A 22,017-nucleotide genomic window follows, 5' to 3' on the forward strand; every position below is an offset into this window, starting at 1 on the left:
CGGTAAGGATTCTTCCTGCTCGCTTGGACAACTCAAGAGAGACACACAAAATACAACAATTTGCTAACAGTTAACAGACTCTTATTTCACTGGAAACACACAAACAACTTTACATGTAACTACACAGCTGCCCTGGGCATAACATGTGGACCTAACTCTCAGTATGTAGCACGCCAATATGCAGGAAAAAGTTCTGTTGCTAAGCAACAGCTGTCGCTTCCAGTAGTTGCAGTGTGGCGGTGGAGCCAAAACAATTATTCAATGAATAAACAAATATTAATCTGTTGTGCTATATTACTGTTAACTAACAAATGAAGCTTGATGAATTGTATAACACAATATCAGGAGAGAGGGAATGCTGTTGTACTGTATCTACGACCGAATCAGCCATGATGATATACAGTACAACAGCACACCCTCTCTTGTGACATTGCTTAATTAGGGTGTTAGTATTTTTATTGTCTTAATAAAACACTGAAAACATGTCAGCTTCTGTTCCAGCAAGAATTAATCCTAACCCTAAATGTCAGAGTAAGTAAAGACATATTTTTATTATGTTCTTGATATATGTGATGGTTGGTAGAAATTTAACTTTATCTGCACTTATAGGATCATAAAAACAGTGAGTGGTTCTTCTCTGCAGATTATTTTGTTGAATTTTTACAGTGCAGACTGATGCTGTTCAGTGCTCGCATGCAACTTGTGCTGTATGAGGTAAAATAAGATACTGTGGACCTTTCAGACTCAAGTTTTCATTCAGATAAGCACATAAATACAAAGAACGATTTCTTATGATTGGATGATATGCACTCATTATTACAGCTGTTCTTTTATAGCCTTCAAAAAACTGTTCTGAAGGCAGGTTAGAAAAATTTCCATTGGCCAGTTCTTTGTGCAAAAGCACCTCGACTCGTGTCTGACTCATGCACGCGCACACATTCACACACTCAAACAGACAGACTTTCACAGATGCAGATGTGGATATTGTCAGTCGTTTAGGTCCAGTTGTGAGTTCTCTGGTCTGGTTTCATCTCTCATTCAGGTGAAAAAAAGAATCGGGTGTATCAAACACTCCTTTACACAACTTTACAGTTAGGTGTATCACACACACTGTTCAGACATTGACTGGATTGAGGCCATTGCACAGTTGTTCTGGTGAGGGTTCAGTCTCTGCAGCTGATGGTCTTTAAGATAACACTCATAATCAACCGGTGATGCAGAGCCGAGTCAGATAATCTTGACCACAGGAAAGTACTTGTGAGCTGAGAAGTCAAATTCTGGGAGCACCTAAGGATGCAGAAATTTAGCATTTTACTCCAACAAAGTTTTCACAATAGGGAACATTACCAAACATTAAAATAAATCTATCGCAATAGACACTGATTAAACATAGTTTGTGTTGAAGGAATACTTCACCTACAAAATGATAATATGTGTATCAATTACCCCCTCGTGTTACACTGAATTCGAAGAGAAAATCGAAACATCAAAACTATATCAAAACATCTGTTTACAAACTCTCACACAACTTGAGCAGTATAAGTAAGTATCATTTATCCAGTCATTTGGTCTGTACTTCCCAAAATCATGCGTTTTCATGAAAACCTTAGTATTTGAAACACTCCGGCATGAACAGGCTCACGCATTAGGCAAGCGTATGGGTTTAAATTCTGCTGAATGGAATGCACCAGCAGAGTTAAATTGCATGCACTTGCCCAGGCGCGCTACTCACATGCGTACTAAGCATACAACTGGATAAATGAGACTTGGATTATACTGCCAGAGTTGTGTGAGAGTTTGTAAATGGATGTTTTGATATCGTTTTCAAATGCAGTCCCCTTTTGCTAAAATTCATTAAGAATTTTCACTTTTTTGGATTCTTTGTTCACTGTGAAGGCATGCAAGAAAGACACAATTTTCTTTACAAATTCACCAAAAAATGAGATGAGTAACTGATGCACAAATGATCATTTTGTAGGTGAAGTTTTTCTTTAACATCACTCACTGAACCAAATTATAATCCGGGGAATGTGTTGTATTGTGTTACCTTTGTCTCCTTTTTGTGCCCTCCAGCCAGGAGCTTCATGACTACAATGTTGGGCTTGGCCACCTTCAGTATACGGTTCACCTGTTATCAATCATCAACTGGTTATTGAAATTGAAAAACTTGATTACAAACAAACCATTTAACTTTAGTTTAGAGCAATACAGCAGAAAACACCATGACCCTATAAAACTGAGGCTGCTTTGCTATTGCTGATTTCTAAAAAAGTAGCAGAGGTCTACATGAAATCTTTTCAGGAATAGATTTTGACAATTAAATTTGAGCTCAAGAGTCTGGGGACATGTAGATCCTTAGAGAACAAAAATCAAACAACATAAAAAAACAAAATAGGTGTCCTCTTAGAGCAGACAGTTATTTAACTATAATGAAGGTTCCTGACCTCAGGGTCTGGGCTGGGCACATTTTCTAGGATGAGCTTGGCCTGCTGGAAGTGTTTGCTGGCGGCCATGTAGAGGTCAGCAGAGCCTGGCGGAGGATTGTACTTTTTCAGATCAGACATCTCCTGGAGGGAGCAAAAAGGGCAAAGTCAGAGAGGGCAGGAAAATTGGAGGGCAAAAAAAAGATAAGTGGCAAAAGGGGAAACAATTAAAAAAGAAAAGAGTATGAAAGGGAAGAGATGAAAATTATAAGAGGAGTGGAGGAGAAAGGACAAGAATGATGCATTTGAAGGAAGACTGAAAGAAAATGTGGAGAGCCTGCTGGATGAATTACATCCACACCAACACTACCTTGAACTGGATGTAGTGCACAGGTGGGGGGGTGACCACGCTGTTGAAGGGGGCGAAGCGATGCTCATAGCGAACCTGCTCGCTGTCCAACTCAAACTGAGGCTTACGCACCTTCCCGTCCATATCCAAAGCTACCATAGTCTGAGGAGAGAAACGGAGGATGGATAACGCTACAGTGTGTGCCACATGGGAGAGAAGAGGGATCAAAAGCACATCTGTACTGATGTCCCACCTTGTACATGCCAGCACACATGTTTTGGTACGCCTGGCTCATGGTGATCTCCTTGCTCAGAGGGCGAACTGCAGAGGAAAACCAAACATAACACCATTTCAAGGATAAGCACCTACAGGAAGATCACGAGTATGGTTTGGTCTCACACTGATTCATCCAGCTCAGCCACGGAGGCTAAAATAAAATGTACCTTTTTTCTTCTTCTTGGTCTTTTTGCTGCTGCGTCCTTTCACCTGCTCCTCCATAATCCGCTCCTCTGCCATCTGAGAGGAGTCAGCTCTGCTCAGAGTGGACATCAGCCATGCGTAAAGGAACTCAGACAGGTACCTACAGTCATAAACAAACATATTAATTTACAGATGATTATGAAAAATTAGTGAATGTAGCTTTTGAGTCAGCAACCATTACAACAACAACAACAACAACAACAACAACAAGTAAACAATCTTGTGTTCTCTCACCAGTAGATGTAATAGTACTCATGCATGCTGTATAGCTCCAGTTCAAAGCCGCTCAGCAGGTATTGGATCATGATCCTCAGGTTATGGTAGAGGATCCAGGTGCCAAGACAAGCTAGATGCTGTCGCTGAGGCTCAAGTTTCATCAGCAAGCTATGCAGAGCTGCATCCACCTTCTCTGCCTGCAGAGATGGACATATTTAGTAGCTGGTGTTTAAATGATAAAATCACAGCTACCCTCAAAATAGTGTAATAGCACATAAATTGTGTGGCGCAAAATGTAAAAACAGTGGTGTTGAGTTTAATTATTAGAAAAAAGAAAATATAACAGAGGAAACAACTGCACTTCACCTCGTCCTGCAGTGTAGCAAACTCCTCAAGAATGTGACCCAGCTTGTCTCTCTGTCGAGCTCGATTGTGTCCATGGATCTGGATCAGGCTGCAGAACGGCTGCAAGGAGAATAAACAAGACAAACACGCCCATATAGACAAATAAACACACAGCTCTACCACTTAACCTATTCAAAAGAAAATACCAAAGGCTGATGATAGACTAACCCACACTTTCAGTGTTACACCCAGCTTCCAACAAAGCAAAAAAAATTCCAAAAATACCAGACATGAAAATTTCTTGTCTTCATTACGTCTCACGGGATCCTGCAGTTCTAATTAAATTCTTTTTGAGGCAACACATTTCCATCTCTGCTCCTAAACTATTCATGTTTAATTCACTTTTAATTAAGCTACTGAAACAAACTTATGCATTAGTGAAAAGTATCGTACAATACAGTAAATGTAACATACCCTGGAGCAGTGTGTAACAAAGGAATCAATGTAGTCCTTGGCCTGGTGGTTGTTAAACAGACAACACCTGGAGAAAGAAGTGAAAACACACAGTCTTGAGACAGCTCATCTTGAGACAATAATCTTACTCAAGAAAGTTTGTCTATCATGCTCACCCACACAGCAAAAACAAAATTCCAAAGCAACCCTTAACTAACTTAAATAACTGAAAGCCTATAAAATTTTGAATGACATTTAATAATTTAAATGTTAAGGGTTCAATCATTAAACCAACGGCAGACTTACTTGTACGAGAGGACAGGTGGGCTGACAAAGTATCTCAGAGCATCTTTAATCATGTCCTGCATCAGGTGGGTCCCAAACACTTTCTTATTATCTATCAGAAACGTTGTCTGGATTTAAGGAAAACAATCAGATTAAATCTTACACACAGTGTTTTAAACTGATATATTTTTAATTATAATATTATCGTCATACTTTATGCAAAACAGTATGCACATTTCAAAGAAATCTTTCTGAAGGCATCACAGACAAAGCAGTAACTTGTCAGGGATACAACTGCAGGTTTTAACTCACCTGGAGCAGAGATCTGGAGAGCACACAAGGAGACTGCTCACTGAACTCACAGAAGAAGTCCTGAAAAAAAATCCCAAAACACATTTTCACTTTGTTTAAATTCATATGCCTTTATCTTTTAGGATCTCCTTAAAAGCATGTGTTTGTATATGGGGTGATAACCAGTTTAAAACCTTTGATAGAGATTCACTTCGAACTAAGCAATCCAACAAAACAGAAGAGAAACAGAAAAGTTAAAAAAGAAAAGGTTAAAAAAACAACAACAGAATGATGAATATGATCTGTATATTAGTTTACCAGAATGCCGTGCAGGTTGGTTGTGTTGATCACGTCACAGACGGTCTTGATGCGTTCTATAAGTTTGCTGAAGTAGGCCACCATGTCCTCCCTCTTGATGATCTTGGCGTATCGAGGAAAGGTCGGCGGCAGCAGTCTCTGGTTTACCAGTGGCTCAAAGCCCATCATGATGGGATGGTCTGCAGCAAACACAGAAAAAAAAGAAGTTTAAAGGTATACTGTACAGGATGTATACTCATACAAAACTTATCCCTGCCAATGATCACTTATGACCTGCAGAGACTCTGCCCTCTGCCTGTACTTTCTTATTTTGCTGTGTGTCAGACATCTGTGGGTGTGTAGACCCCTGCAACAGTGCGCAGATGAGGAAGCAATCAAGTAGTAGCAGTACGCATACAAGAGGAAGCTACAAAAATCAAGGACAAGGCACTGAAAACATGCAAATTTAGTAAGGCGAAAGGCCAGGCAGGCAAAGCTTGTTCTAAAACAAGTGAATTTGGGGTTGGCTTTCACTTTAAATTTTCTCAGGGAGCACAGCAGGAGAGGATTAAAAGCAATGCAGAGTTGGCCTGTACTCTGTTCGACAGGTAGCTGCTGGAAGTTAACTTAGTTGGGATTTAACGAAACACTGATCTGGTCTGATCTGGATCAATAAATCTAACCCAATTTCAGAACTCTTATTTTTTTTGTTTTGAACAACCAATGTCAAGATACTATCCAATACAGTCGGGTGAGATTACTTCTGATCATCTGGGTCCAGAAGATTACTGTAATAATTACTTTTATTACAACAAAATCCCATGACTTTTGATAATTTCTACAAATTCCATGATTTTTCCAGGCCTGGAAAATGTGATGGTGAACATTAAAATGTATCTTTCCAGCCTCAGATACATTTAATAGAGTGGGAGTGGAAGTTTTTAAGGTAGAGGAGGTACATTTAGTGTGTGCTGTATTGTAACCGCTCTGTGACTTAAATGGATAGCTGGGGAGCAAGAATGCATGTAATGTATTCACAATTTCACACAAGTGTTGTTCTTTCTTTAGTTGCCCTAACTACTTTCCAAACTGAATCCTTGGCATGTGAGGCGTCTCTGTATGTGCGTGTGTTTGTGTGTGTATGTGGTCTGTTAGAACTGCTGGTTTATAAACTAATGCACAGCCAAACTATGTGCTTGACCCTAGAACTGAAAGGTGTGTGTGTGTTTGTTTTACCTCCTTTCGTGGTGTCATTCTGTGACTGGATGCCGTGCTGAATACTGGAATGAATGGCCGACAAGAGATCAGCTGCCTGAGCCACGAGCTTCTGGGCCTCACCCACTGAGCTGGTCTGATAAAGATACAACCGTTAACAAAAACACGCATCAGAAAAAGGAAGGAATGGTCAATTTGACATATATGAGTCTAGAAATCTGTGTAGTCATAACTATCTGATTGTGTGTGCTTGCATGTGTATTACCTCCTTCTTGGTAAAGGTGATGAGTGCAGTCAGTAGAAGGCGAGTGAACTTGATTCTATTGAAAAGTGCCAAAAACTGCTGATGCTGGAAAAATAAAGTATGAGAACATTAAACAAGCTCAAGAGTACATGGAAAGCTATTAATACACAAATTTCCTATTTTGTCTTTGAAGCTTTACAAGGCACAAGAAATCACAAAGGCTGAGTTTTTTGTTTAGTTATGATCTCTCAGACAAAGTCCATTTTTGGGTCTGATTTTTTCGTCCTGTATTATTATTATTATTATTATTACTACTGTAATCAAACAACTGGAAATTCCAGAGTCTCCAAAGGTCACGTGAGTCCCACAGGCTGATAGACTGCAGATGGAAAACAAATTATTACAGGCAGGGATTGAGAAGGAGCTTTAGAGGTTTAGTTTGTGGCTGAGGCTTTGGGGTACTAAGCTTTATCAATAAATAGTAGTGCACAATCTAATTTTCTTCTGGTACTCATATGTATTTAATGTTGAAACTGCTACCACATCAGTCAGAAACAAGGGTTTCAGATGGTCAAAAGGCTTTTCTGAAACCATGCCTTTCACCAAAAGCAAAAACTCTAAAATGACCTGACTTACCTCCAGCTCAACCTCCGGGTCTCGCTGCTCACCCTGCCGACTGCGCGTGCTCTGAGGCAGTAGGACAGAAATCATTATAATCAATGTACTGCTTAATATTTATATCAGCAGCACTGCATTGTCACCATTGTAAAGACTGTGGCTAACACTGGCCGAGAATAAATACCTTGACTTTCCTCTGTAACTCATCCTCCACATCTTTCAGCATACCTGATAGGAAGAACGAATTAAAGAAAGATTACCTCAGCTTTGCTTCTCTGAACCAACAGTATTGTTCTGTAATAGCCTCAGTATATGTGAAACTGTACACTTAATGATCTATCACTCAGTGCTACTCATACCTGTCACCCGCAAGTCTGTGACATTATTGGCCATCTTGAAGCCATAGGTCATGGCCTGGAAATCCTCCTACAAGAAACAATAACATATACGTACATATGACACAGAGTTATCAAAGACCACTTGTATTGTTAACTTAAAATACCCAAACAAACAGAGAAAGCAGAAACAATGATAAAAAATATTCCTTGACCCCCTAGGGAATGTCAAATCCTCGAGAATGGCTCAAATGTTGCCAAACAAACACACATCGATAGACTGTAGAAAGTTGTTTACCTCCTCGAACACGGCAGCCTTGTTGACCTTCTCTCGGGCAATGTCACACACCTTCAGGATGCCCAGCGCGAAGGCTTTGAGGGCTGGCTCCTCGATCAGGTCAGGGTTATGGACATACAGACAGGTGAACACAGTCTGCGCCAGGGAGTGACCCTCCAGCCATGTGATCTAGGAGAGCAAACAAATATGCACACATGAATACTGCGTTTCCCACAGTGGTGCTGATTCAATGACTATAATGTCAAAACACCTTCATGATGTTGGTGAAGTCATCCAAGTCATGGTAATGCTAGGTGCTAAGTTGTATGCACCTGGACTTGCTTGAGTTTTGCTGATTTTTTTCAGGTTAGAAAAAAGAAAATAGTTTGGTATACACTACAAATGTTCTTTTATTATTTATAGTCATTTTTGCATATTTTTGTTAAGTGACGAGTCAAGTCTATTTTGTTTTACACAGTCCCATAACATAAATCAGAAATTTGCCTCAGGGGGCTTTACAATCTGCACAGCGTATGATACCCTCTGTCTGTTTGACTCTCCCCCAAGAGTACGAAAAAACTCCCCTAAATAAAACTTTAATGGGGAAAACATCTTAAATTCCTTGTGACATCCCAAGATAATTCATCAGATTCCCTTTCTATCTGCACTTTATCTCTCCAAAAAAATTAGAGAAAATATTTGACCAGTGATAATGACTTGACCACTGTTCTTAAATAACTCACTCACTCTGTACCAACTGTCTTCTTTTCCCTATGAAGGGGTGTTAAGGGAGTCATTTTACAAATAAATGTTCACAGTCTAAGAGAATGAAACTCACCAAACAGCAGAAACATGTGTCTATGATCCCAATGAGTTCAGGGAGACTAAGGTCTTTCACTTTAATGGCACCTTCCTAGAACAAACACAAAAGAACCAGGTGGTTAGTTATATTATTTATATTATAACAAAAATTCAACAAGACAAGGCAAAGACAGTTTAGAGTTGTAAATTTAAATTAAGAAAATTAGGCTTTATTTTTTACTTCCAGACAATTTGCTCTTTTTATTGTACACCAGTCAGAAGTCAGCAGTGCTGTACCTTGATAGCTTGTTCAAAGTTGAGCACTTTCCTGTTGACCTGGTTTCCGATCATTCCTGCATCCATCTTTGGATCCATCATCTCTATGGCCGACATGGCCTCAAACAGGCCAAACCTGCCACCAGAGCAGAATGTTTAGTGTCTGTTTTGTAAGTGTGTTTACAAATGCTCAACAAACCATACTGGTGCCAAAAAATGACAAGAATTACATGTTTCTGTGCAATTATTCTGTCTTGTCAATGCTATGAATTCCCTGAAACAGTATTTAGACTTCGGGACATGACAACTCTCCAATGAAATCAGCTCAAGTTTTTTTTGGGAGGGTAAGCAGGCCGACTAACATCACCTCAGTGTGCTAGAAATACAAAAGAACAGGCCTTTATTGTCCACCAGGGTTGAAATATGCCTTCGGCTCACCAACCACAAGAAACAACAGTATATTAAGGAAGATTTTTTTTGGTTGTTGTTCTGAGCGAAATGATTCTTTAAAGTGTAAGTATGAAAAAAACATTTTGTCCTACTCACAGTTTGTCATGAAGCAACTCTCCAAGGTTCAACTCTGCAAAAATAACAGATGAGAACAAGGGAAGAGAAAAGGAGAAACACGTCAGTACATTTCATAACTGCACACATATGACCCCCACACACAATCACTAGCAGAGCCTGTACCTTTGCATGCACCCTTGAATTCATGTGTAATATCAACCCAGTTGGCATTGTTCTTCATCTTTTCTGGGATGCCCAGCCCCCAGCCAGCATCATCATCCTCAACTGCTGACTTCATCACCATGGTGACTACTGAAGAAAAGCACAAAGAGAAATAGGACAAAATGTTACAGACATTACAAAACTGCAGTTTTTATCTTAAAAAATGGAATTAGAGGAAAATGTGAAAAATGTTTTGTCTGACTGCAAAATAAATCATGACAACATAGCACTAAATTAGGTTCAGTCACTGTTCACAAGTAAAGCTTTCTCTTGTCAGGCATTTTGCTCTAGCATAGCAGGAACTATACAAGTGTAACCATAGACTGTAGTGTCACTAATAACTTTAATGATGGCTCTGATTTGGGTGTGACAGTAGGCCATACCAGTGAGCTAGCACTAACAATAACTCCAGAGCAGGCACACCTAAATGAAATGTAGCCCTTATTTATGTTATTAATTAAACACATTTTTGTTCACAGAAAGAAAACCGGCTGGGTGTTACATGAAGGGCTGATGAAGAACCTCCAGCCTTGTAGCATTGTAAGTTTTCAGCAGCTGACTGTTTTTACATATTTATTAACCATGAACTGAAAAATACACATTTACATTCACACAATAATTTACTGCGTTCATTCATCTTCTCTACTGGACATTTCAAAGCTTAGATGGCAAACACTCAGCCAGCTGATCGAGCAGTGCAGTCGGCACAGTCAGGCACAACTTTAGACTGTATCTCTCTCTGTATGTACACTGAGCAGGTGTGGATGTTTTAATAATTCAGTGTGGGTGGTTGTGATAAAATTTGAAGGCTCAGTCATAAATATAGCTTCTTGCTTTAATGTATTAATCTAGTGTATTACCCTTTCTTTAAGGCACCTAAATAGTAGGGCTGCAACGGTAGGAGATCTTTTATGGAACAATAATGTAAAAAAAAAAAAAACCCATGGTTTTGCGGTATTGCAGTATTACAGAATTATTATTATTATTATTACTTACAATAAACATTAAAGGAATTAAAGCTGGGCTTCCGTTTACTTGAACAGGTGTTTTATTACTACAATCAAAGCTTGAAACCATTTCTAATACAAGTATATTTAAAGAAAATAACTTAAAGAAAGGTGAGATTGTACATCCAGGTGCATTGTCAGCAAATGTACACAGTATAATAACAGTCACTTTTTTATACCATGGTATACTTTGAAAATGATTTATCACTGCAACCCTACAAACACTATACACAAAGATTAAATATTAAATCCAAAAGGCAATACTTTTTGAGATTTTATATTGATAAGTGTGATAACTGATTTAAACAATCATCTGTGTCCTACAGGCTGCTGTAGTTCTTAGAAACGTTTATACATGTAATGTTTATAGTTGACCTCTTCTCTTGGAAAGGTGGACAGGCAGTATAGTATGGTGTCTGGCAACAGAGGAGGATTAACATCATTCTCTGTTAAGTGACTGGAGAAGCCTAAAAAGGTGTAAATTGTAAGCCCGAGTGCACTGAAAAGTCTCAGTCTTTTAAACCAAGAACATGTCAGTAGAGTGACGGCAAAGAGGGGGTTCAGATCCCCATCAAATTCCCGTATGACTGATGTATTCACCTTTAATTACCTTGTGGGTGTATATTTACACAATAAAGTTTGTAGCGTCTCTATCAGATATTAAGAAATACATTTTTCTGACTTCCTGACTTAGAGGCGACAGCTGCGGCTACTGATGTGTCTGTGCCATATGAACACCGAGATCGACGTAATCTGATGACATGAAGGTAAAATATTTACAGACTAAAGAATACATGATGCATTTCCTTCAGTCTAGCGTTTGAAGAAATCCCATTTAGAGAAAAATAAGCTAGCTACCTAAGGTTATATGTCAAACAAATACACACGACTAACAGTCAGCTTATTTGGTTATTTTGGCACCATCAACACAGGTGCAATGACTTAAACCTAAATCTGTACTGTTTACAAAAACACTACGAGCAGGATGACGTTCGGGTTACTCATGCTAGATATTAAAAGACGTGAGATTCATAGGACATGTTGGCTAGCTCTCCAAACGTCAAAGTAGCTTGTAAATCGGTGTGCTAACGAGCTAATGTAGCCCACAGTGAATGTTTCCTGTGAAGAAAGCTCGAATATCGTCTGTTCGACACGTTATACAATTTGATCAGACATACAACACTAAAATAATGTTATCAGAAAGTCATATTTTCGTTGTAAATTAGCACGCACCTTAGTATTTTGTACCAATCATGTAGCTAATGAAGAGCTCCTCAACGGCTGTAAAGATCGACGCATAAATTTAACGTCATAAGCCGCTGTCACTTTGGGAAATGTAGTCCTTATGTGTCATGATGGAGAGCAAGCCGAATCTGGCCACTGTAGGTGTAAAACTACACCAATGTTATATTTTATTGAAGGTTTTGATTAACCTGGCTCAATGGAGATTTTTTTCATCCTCGTCTGAATAGTGCCTAAAACCAAAGATGCTCTAACGTTAACCGTCCTCTCCTAACAATGCTCAAGTCAGCTTCCGATTCAGCAGTTAAGGGGAGAGTCAAGGGAAACGTAGTTTGCAATTCTTAACTATCGAAATTTGTGAACTTTTATTCTATTTGTGAAAATACAAAAAAGGGAAATTTCATTGTTTGTGTGTGTGTGTGTGTGTGTGTGTGTGTGTGTGTGTGTGTGTGTTTATTTTTTAACATGTACTGGACCACACATAGAATATAGGTTTCAGAAATCTAAAATTGTTTTTTAATCTCTAGCCTCTATGGGATGATCTAGTCCGGACCTGACCTGGTCCAATGTGGTCTACTTGTGAAAAACACAGAACAATCTCTCTTTTTTGCATATCCACTATTTGAAGGATTAGTATGGGGCTGGTCAATGCATTTTTGATGGCATCGGTTATTTAGAGCATGTGCCCGGCCCGATTCTTTGTTTATGTCAGCAATTACACAGATGTTGTGAACGGAAACAATTATTTGTGGCAAATATTCAGGTTTTATTGTCATGCTTTCTACAATACGTAAAAAGTTATTTTTTTCACGTTCAAGTTAAGCTGCTACACCGCTTTAAGTGGAATTGAAATTGTTGTTGTTCGTTTTTATTGAAATAGTTTTACTATAGCCTAATGCTGTAATAAGCGGAATTGTGACCGATTTTTATTTGTTGTGACTGGGAATATTAAAGTGAAGCTATAATGCTACTTTGAGGTGGAATTGTGATCATGTTACTCTTATATAGTGTCCTGTGCTTTTATGACAATACTACATTGCAGATTTGAGAGCAGTTTCAAGACATTTTGGTTTGTTTACTTTGTTATTTTGTTGAAAAACAAAACAAAACAAATGCTGCAAGAATTGAAATTGTGATAAAGGCCCTATACAAGTACTATTTTGTAAAAAAACAAGCAAACAAAAACCTTAAGGAACTGCTTGGATGCAGATATTTGTCCTTGTAATGCATTACTATTTAACTGTCAAGCATTTACAATGGGTTGATTTCAATAACTTTTGAGTAATGAAGTGCGCATTGTGCAGCTGTGTTATCCAGGTAAATAAAGAACTCTAAATAAAGAACAAAAAAAACGTAATCGGGACATCCCTAGTGTAAAAAAAAGCTTTCACAAATTTGAAAGTGGGGTTCAGAATCGTTGACATTTTAATTAAAACGTCTGACATGCTTTCACCGCAGTATTGGGTGCAGAAAGTCGAGAATACACATTGCAAACTACGTTACCCTCAACTCTCCTGTTATCTGCTACCGGAGCCCTTTTGTTTATTCTAGCGCACTCACTGCTACGAATTTCACGCTAACGTCAGCGTCGTGCTCTCGCGTTGTTTAGCGAGAGCCCCGTGACAGTTGGGGCTGGTCTCATCACAACATCATCGGGGCGTTTCAGGCAGCGCTCACACACACAGCAGCTTTCCTCCTTATCTCGGAAATATCCACCCTGAATGGGACAACAGTTCCTCTCCATACAGGTTAGTAAAACCCTCGTCCTTGTCAATGTTATGCAGGTCTGTCACTTTAGCTAATACCGCCTGTGTGAGCGCTTTATTGTTAGCCTCCGTTTGCTAGCCTGCTGGCGCAGACAGGCGGCCGTTAATGAGTGACTCGTCCAGCAGGTGCAGCAGGGGGCAACAGCCTCGGTTAGGTTTTCTCCCTTATCATCCTGTTGAACAGCATTGCCTAGCTGTTTACTTTACCAACAACAGCCCGACGACAGTGACTTACCCAGATGTCCCCGTGGGGCTGCTCTTATGACGGTAGCTTGTCGGGTTTTCTAAATGGTTTCTGCTTTGTGGAGCTCTACGGGGTTATTGTGTCCAGGCCACCATCTGTCCCCTGTAAGCTGGCCTCCACAACATGTCAGTTTTACTGCTGCTTTGGAAAAAGCTTCAAATAGACGCACAAGGCGGTTTATGGTCTGATATTGCTGCTCCTCCTCAGCTCATCGGCGTGATCCAACATCCTTATCTCATTGTGCAGTGAGAAAGGGTGGTGGGATTTTGCAGTCTGACTCTGCAAACTTTGGGGAAGCCTGACTGAGGAGTTAAGGTTAGCCAAAGATCGCTTTTATTTGCAACATCTTATTTTTGTGTGCTGCTATTATTATTATTATTATTAAATTGTTAAAATGTTTAATTTATTTGCACATACATATGAATAGAAAAGACAGTAAAAGGGGGAAAAAAGAGTTCAAACAGAATGCAGTTGAGAAGCTAAAAATGGCTCATGGAGATACCTCCCCTATTAAATAACTATAATCATTCATAAAAATAAAAAAGATTCAATCAAAGATTGCAAAATTGATCCAAATCTTAAGACTAAGCAGAATACAAAGTTGATAAAACAATGTACAAATGAAGAAAAGGTTTGTTTGTATTTTTGTATTTTTATTTACAAGGTGAATGCATTGCAAATTAATCAATAAAGGGGTTTGAATCTTTGCCAATTAGAGTCTGTTTTAGATGTTTTTTAAATACTCATCATATTAATGTTGAAGTAGGTTGTTCCAAAGAGATGGTCCACTGTTTTTAATGAATATTGATTGAGTGAAGTCGGACAATACGGCAGATAAAAGTTCTTAAGAGTGTCTAATATGTTATTGCCATTTTAAGCATTAGAAGTACCATGCAAAAAATGATCTTTGTCTATTAGTTGTGACTAATAGCTTTAGATTTTACAGCTGTGTTGTTTATGACTCATCACATCTCAGCCCATAAATGCTCCTGTATTCACTGTCTGACCTCATCTAATTCAGGACTCTTGGGAAACCTGTAAAAATCAATTCACTAAACTGATCTTTATTAGCATGGGGGACTTATCTGCTGAATAATGCTGTTGTTTCTGTTATGAAATTCATTTTGTCATTTGATGTAATGCAGTTGAACGCTAGTATTGCTTTTCTCAAACCTAACTCGTCCACAGGTCTTTTGTCTCCTGATATTCGAGATCTGCAGCATGAGTGCAGTCACTTTGTTTTTGTATCATCAGTCAGGAGGTTCTGTGTATCTGACAGCAAGTCTGTCCTGGTATAGTCAATATGAGACACCTCTCTGCAGCTGTAGGTTGTCTCAGCACGTCCTGGACAGGTTATTAGTTTGTTACCAGATCAACAGCAGGTTATCGTTATCTGGTTTTGGCACAGCTGCAGAGCCGACAACAGCCTGAGATTACAACAGTGGGAGTTCATTTGGATCTCTTTTGGCACACAGGGTTTGTTATGCTAATTTCTAAAAATGTACAGTGTGTTTATATTTGTCCGTTTCTGTCAGTAATGTCTTTTAGGAGTGGGCGATATGGCCTTAAAATAATATCATGATAGTTATAGGGTATTTTTGCGCTAACAATTTTCTTAGTGATATGACAGAATACTGAAAAATATAAGAAATATTTTATTTTTCATTTCAAGAACATACAGTTGCAGCAAAATAAGTCTTATAGTTTTACATGTCAGCATAAATGTAACAGTTTACTCTCAAATATTCAGTAGAGATATTCAGGCACAATGGTATGACGTCATTATATCAGCAAGTTGGAATATATTGCCATTATTGCAGTGTGACATTTTCTTGTCCAAAAAAAGATAAATAGATAAAATAAAATTATAGAGATATTTTCATGCACAATATGATTGGCACACTGCTAATGTCTTTATTTTCTTTCTCTTGCAGACGACATGAAATGTTGAAGTGGTAAAAATGAACAAACCCAAAATGGCCACAGAGAAAGGGTGAGTTGCTTGGATATAGGTGGACTATGATATCTAGCGTGCTTGTGTTTCTGTGTGGTGTGAAAGCTGGTCTTTCACAACCATCTGTTCCCCTACTGTACTCTTTCTCGCTGGGTGCTTACCTTTACCCTTCCTGATGTGATCACACTCCTGCACTATTCTGTCTATGCACCAGTGTTTGTCTTCTTGTTACACCATTTGTGTCTGAAAGACTGTTTGTCCAACACAGTAGATAACTAGCTGGTCTTGCTTGGAGCTTCTATATGCATTTGTCATGATGACTAAGAATGACAACGCTCGTCATTATTGCAGCAGAAATGATCTTGGGAAAAAAACTGTTTTTTTCCCAATTCAAGTTTCAATATTCTTCATTTTCCAGTTAGTCTGTGTTCATTTATGTGACTTATGCAGTGTGTTTATTAAGGCTTTTCTTCTCTGTCAGTATATTTTCCTTTGTCCAGACTTACATCACTTTTTTCATCATTTCTTTCCATTTTTCTCATTTTTTCTTTTCCTGTCATGTCTCCAACACACACACACACACACACATGCACGCACACACACGCACGCACACACACACACACACACACACACACACACACACACACACACACACACTTTCTCTCTCTGTCTTTATAAGGACATATGAGAAACTCAGCTCCACTGGGCACAATCATAGTTTTGATTCTGTCTCCCATGTTTGCCGTTGCTGTACCAACAACTGACCTCTAACCTTGTGTTTCCAGCTGAGCTCCACAGAGCTAAGATTATAAATGGGGGATGGGTTACTATCCCAGAAATAGTGAAGCACTAGGAGACCGCCCCAACTATCAACTTTATTGAAATGAATGAAACAGAGATTTTAAAGTCAGCATTAACATGGCTTGCCAATTTGTCATGTTTTTAGCATTGCAGTATGTTACAGAAAAGGCTATTTTTGTTGGTTAGGCATATTGGACTCACTGTGGACATTTAAGGTTATTTGCACATATGAGGGACTGCTTTATGTTTGTTCTCCAGTGTCACCCATTGCAAGATAAACTGAGAGTGATCCATTATTCTAATCCTTTTAATCCTAGACATGGAGCAGAAAATCATGACAGATTTTTCTTTTAGCCCACGCTCCTATATTAAAGCATTCACTTACTGTGTTTGTAAATGCAGCGTAATACAACACATTACATACATGTCACATTAAGCTGCATGTGATGCTTTACAGATGGACTTGAATGTGCAATATATAGAGATTTTTTTTCTTTCCTCAGTTCTCCAAATGCTTATGCAGGGCTGCATTTGGGATTTATGTTATCCCGTTACATACTGTGTACTCTGCCTAAAGATAAAAATGTGTGTTTGTCTTTCCAGCGTTCCCAGTAACTCCAGGGTGCTGATGCTCCTTGGCCAACTGGAAAGGATGAACGGAGAGGCCATGGTGAGGGATGTCGAAACGGCAAGACAGGTCACTGCAAAGATATTTCATCTCATACAGACACAGGGTGAGAAAACACACACACACACACACACACACACACACACACACACACACAATAACACGCAGTCTACTGTACTCAAACTAAAACAAAATAAAAGACTAAATACAGCCTTTTTAATGTAGTTTTGTGTTTGATAAGAGACATGATGCGAGAAATGTGTCTGGTGATGTTATCTCTAGCTAGATGTGATGACAATGAGCAGTGCTGCGGTATGTCTTGAAACTTACTCCTCTAATGCAGAACAGTATAACCCTTAATTTTCATTGTTGGCAGTGCCTCATACCTTCATTGTGACATGCTTCTACAAAAAATAATTACAGTAACAGTAATTTGCAAAACCATGTGTTCAAGTGGAAATTAACCATTGTTGTCTTTATTACATATGCAATATACAATCAAATAAAAGGATAGACATACAGAAACATTTCCCCTCCACACACACATTCACTACACACCACACACACATGCAGCTATCCACAAGTATATCTGATATAACCCACACCAAATACCCCTTGACAGTGTGTGGTCAGAGCCGTGATGGTTTCAGGTTGATATTGGCTAACTTACCTGGCATTAAGGCAAGACACTGATAGGCACAAATAGTCCGCATGTTGATTCAAAATAGTTCTCCACTAATTGCAATCCCAAAGTTTTGGACTCACAACGGAAAGATATATCTAAATGCAGCAGAAATAGAGATATCATTTTTATTCCAAACATTCTTCTTTCTTGTCAAAGCTGTCGCCTCCATAGATTGCCCCAGGGATAACACTTTTTTTGTAGACTAACCCAGGATCTAATGTTGCCCAGGTTCCCCTGTCAAAAAGTCTATAGGGTTTTTCCATTGGATTTTGGATCATTGCCAAGAATAAGCGTTATGGAAAACAAATGATTATGATAATTTCACATTTTGTCCAGCAAGATAATCTTCTCAAATGAACACTACTTTCAGGGTTTTTCATAGTTCATATTCGGCACAGCGTGAGATGATGATGATGATGTTCTGTAGTCTCATTTAGCCACTTGTTAGCAACAGCCTTTTTTAAAAAAATCTTTTATAAATTATTGTTTATTTGGCAAAGCAAATATTACAAATCTTCTATTCTGGTTACACCTCAGATTCCACATCAAAATTGTGGATGCAAGACCAATAAATGCTAATCCAGATTTTTTGTAGCTTAACAGAACGAACATAACAAGTGGGCAGGAGTGAGGGGAAATCATCCAATTTTTCCACATCAAGAAAAGAAAACACATTAAAGTGTGTATGTTTACACTAACCGCAACAGCCTTTTTAAAGACACATAGAAGCTTCAGAGTTTGCTAGTGGGGTGTTAACTGTTGTATTATATGTCTTGTAGCTTGTATTAACCACAAACCATACTTAAGGCTTTTAACCAAAAATTAATTTAAAAAACCCATTGACTCTGAGACGAGGGAACCAGAGGTGCTGAAATGCCATGTCTTTTTCGAGTTTTAGGACTCATGACTAAGGTTTTCTATTACCCTCAATTAAACTTGGCTGATGGCAATTCTCACAGAGATTTGGATGTGTTATGCTAGTTGCAGCTCACATTGACTTAATCACTTGATGTAGTTAAGCAAATTTCACACAGCTCCCTGTGGAGCCACAATTGGCTTTTACAATTTTCATCACATGTGCAGTTGTACTCGTCAAAACCAGTGAACTGACACTGATGTATAAATTTGTTCCCCTTAAAAGGAACAGCTCACCCAAAATCAAAAATACGTATTTTTCCTCTTAGCTGTATTTATCAATCTAGATTGTTGTGGTGCGAGTTGCTGAGTGTTGGAGATGTCGGCTGTAGAGATGCTAGCTTCAGCATCAAGTTGATCTATTCTTTAAAAATGTGTTCAGTGCAGTTGCTGTGTAAATAGAGATGGGTTAGTGCACTGGCAGTCAAAGTGTGGATGGATTGATACAGTGTCTCTGGTTCTCTGATTACTCTTTTGAAAGGAGAGCAGAGAAGAAGATCTGACGGTGGAAGAAGAATGCATTGTGCTGCCTTGTTGTGTAGAAAAGACTGAAACATGAGTGTGTCTCAGTTAGTAGGGCGCCTACTCCGAGGAGCTAGGATGATTAGAAATCACTGATGCATCATTGTTCTAGTGCTTTATCAATTAATTGACTAATGTATTAGTCAAACTGAAAAAAAATTACAAGAGTGTTGATATTTGCTAATGTCAAACAAATTGCCAAACATTCTCTGTAACAACTTATGAAATGTGAGTATTTGCTGCCTTTCTCAATAACAGAATGGAAAGCTCTTCTGACCTTTTATCATTCGAACACAATACAAAGACAAGATATTGATGTTCCATCTGATAAATTTAGTTGTTTTTGTAAATATACACTCACTCCACAATGTAGTCCACAAATGTTTGGACAACAAAAGACAGGAAAAGTTGTGGAATGCGAAAATAAAACCTGTTTGGAACATTTCACAGGTAAGAAGGTCAAATGGTAATCAATGACAGTATCGTGATTGGGTATGATTATGAAAGGGGCATTTTCAAAAGGCTCGGTCGTTCATAAGTAAGGACGGAGTGAGGTTCACTACTTTGTGAAAAACTGCTTGGACAAGCAGTCCAATTGTAAAATAACAACTTTTCATAATGCACAATCACAGGAATTTAGGATTTCACAATCTACAGTCCATAAAATCAAAATATTCAGAGAATCTTGAAAAACCTCTGCACGTGAGGGATGGAGCTGAAAATCAACATTTGAATGCCTGTGACCTTTGACCCCTCCGGTTGCACTGCCTTAAAAAACAACATGATTATATAAAGAATATTACTATATGGGCTTGGGAACACTTTGGAAAACCACTGTCTGTAAACACAGTTCATTGCTGCATCTACTGCAAGTTAAGACTCTACCATGCAAAGTGAAAGCCATTAATATTATCCAGAAACTCTGCAGACTTCTGTGGGCTCGAGCTCAACTTAGATGGACTGACACAAAGTGTAAAAGTTTGCTGTGGTTGGACCAGTCCACAGTTTTTGTTTTTGGAAATCATGGATGCCATGTTTTTTGGGCTGAAAAGAAAAAGGACTACCAGTTTGTTAGCAGCGCCAAGTTCAAAAGTAAGCATCTGTGATGGTGTGGGGGTGTGTTAGTGCCCATGACATCATGGGTGTCTCACTCCTCTGTGAAGGCATCATGAATGCTAAAAGGTACATACTAGGCTTGGGTGATATGTCGCATTTCATACCTTCATACATTCCTGAAATTTTAGCGGGGTACACGCTTTATGACGGTGTAAGTGTGTGGCGCCACCATGTGTTACACATGTGGCTTCATGGTAAAAGAGTGCAGGTACTTGACTGGCCTGCCTGCAGTCCAGTTCCGCCTCCCACTGGAAATTTGTGGTGCATTATGAAGGACACCATACATCAATGGAGACCCCAGACTGTCGAGCAGCTGAAGCCGTATATCAAGATAGAATGGGTAATAATTTCACTTTCTAAACTTAAACAATTAGTGTCGTCAGTTGCCTTACACTTTTAAAAAAACAGTGATGCCACATGATGGTAAACACGCTGCTGTCCTAACTTTTTTAGAACACGTTCAAGGATTCAAATTCAGAATGAGTGTATATTTACAAAAAACAATAAAGTTTTTTGGCATCACTGTAAACATCAGATATCTTGTCTTTGTACTGTACTCAATTGAACACAGGTCAAAAGGATTTGCAAATCATTGCATTCTGTTTGTGTTGACTTTTTACACAGCTTCCCAACAACAAAAATGATCTTGGGCTCTTGTATATTGTGATGTGACTTTTTTTTTAACTTGATGATGAATTATTTAATGGAAAACAAATCATCAAATATCAACAGATACTGTAAATCAATAATGAAAAACGCTGATACTTGCAGCCAATACTTGAAAACTGATTAAGAAAAGTTAACTACTGTCCTGGAGATGTGTCACTCTTTCACCATGTTTATACTAACTTACAAACTCCATTTTTTTGTTAGTAGCTATTTTATTAACTTTTCCCTGGAGCCAGCAGTTTTCAATTAGTGGCATTTTCATTGTGAATTTTCTATAATAGATGACATCCTGTAATCGCAGGGTCAAGCTTTATTAGAGCCTTTATGTGAAGGTGAAGAATTCTGCTGAATCATCACCTCATATTTTGACCCAGCTGGCATACTTTGAACTTTCTTTGAACTTCTCTCCTCTCACTTTTCTTGAATTTCATCTGCCCTCTTCTCATAATTCCTCACTTCCTTCCACTTCAAAGTAAACTTGTAGTAAATCCATCATGACTGATGCGCACAGTGGGAAGGCTTCTCCTGCCTGTGACCCTGTCAGTCATTGAGTATCAGCTGTTCCTCTCTCATCTGTTGCTTGGCTGTCTGTCACACTCTGCCTGCAGCCTCAACTTGAAATGTGTGTAAGCGTGACGTTGGTTAGGGGGATAGAGGGGGTTGTTGACCCTGCTCACAGTAACTATACACCCTGAGACGGACTTTGCTGTGCTCTTGTCTCATGTTCAGACTTTAAGGAGCTTAGGAGACAGGAGATACCAAGAGGAAGAGCAAGGATTATAGGGAGAAAAGAGAGCCAGCAGTTGCAAGGGGGTAGCCATATACTGTATCCTT

At 38.8% G+C, this 22,017-nt stretch overlaps 2 protein-coding genes across 7 annotated transcripts in view; one reads left to right on the forward strand and one right to left on the reverse strand.

The window, feature by feature from the left end:
* Positions 1 to 736: 736 nt before the first annotated feature.
* Positions 737 to 11,949, reverse strand: naa35 (N-alpha-acetyltransferase 35, NatC auxiliary subunit). 2 transcript variants are annotated; one of them, XM_042487651.1, is made up of 23 exons: positions 11,875 to 11,949; positions 9,596 to 9,721; positions 9,452 to 9,485; positions 8,927 to 9,041; positions 8,667 to 8,741; positions 7,850 to 8,017; positions 7,576 to 7,642; positions 7,401 to 7,444; positions 7,235 to 7,285; positions 6,620 to 6,703; positions 6,376 to 6,490; positions 5,161 to 5,339; positions 4,864 to 4,923; positions 4,573 to 4,679; positions 4,288 to 4,354; positions 3,835 to 3,933; positions 3,487 to 3,665; positions 3,216 to 3,352; positions 3,026 to 3,093; positions 2,794 to 2,934; positions 2,445 to 2,567; positions 2,048 to 2,128; positions 737 to 1,287 (listed from the first exon to the last, which is right to left on the reverse strand). In XM_042487651.1, the coding sequence occupies exons 2-23, from the start codon at positions 9,714 to 9,716 to the stop codon at positions 1,228 to 1,230; spliced, it is 2,175 nt and encodes a 724-aa protein (XP_042343585.1). In that variant the 5' UTR covers positions 9,717 to 9,721; positions 11,875 to 11,949; the 3' UTR covers positions 737 to 1,227. The 2 variants fall into 2 exon arrangements, with proteins under 2 accessions (XP_042343585.1, XP_042343584.1); XM_042487650.1 differs by having other exon boundaries at positions 9,596 to 9,724.
* agtpbp1 (ATP/GTP binding carboxypeptidase 1) overlaps positions 10,124 to 22,017 on the forward strand; it is a 39,053-nt gene continuing 27,159 nt past the window's right edge. For 3 of the 5 annotated variants that reach the window (XM_042487645.1, XM_042487648.1, XM_042487649.1), the window contains exons 1-3: positions 13,531 to 13,631; positions 15,828 to 15,886; positions 17,252 to 17,382. In XM_042487645.1, coding sequence (XP_042343579.1) covers positions 15,855 to 15,886; positions 17,252 to 17,382 — 163 coding nt within the window. In that variant the 5' untranslated portion in view covers positions 13,531 to 13,631; positions 15,828 to 15,854. Of the gene's footprint in view, positions 10,175 to 13,530; positions 13,632 to 14,164; positions 14,209 to 15,827; positions 15,887 to 17,251; positions 17,383 to 22,017 lie in introns of those variants that run through there. The other 2 variants (XM_042487647.1, XM_042487646.1) reach the window with 2 other exon arrangements.

Source organism: Plectropomus leopardus, chromosome 6 (genome assembly GCF_008729295.1).
Source record: "Plectropomus leopardus isolate mb chromosome 6, YSFRI_Pleo_2.0, whole genome shotgun sequence".
Classification (NCBI taxonomy): Eukaryota; Metazoa; Chordata; class Actinopteri; order Perciformes; family Serranidae; genus Plectropomus; species Plectropomus leopardus.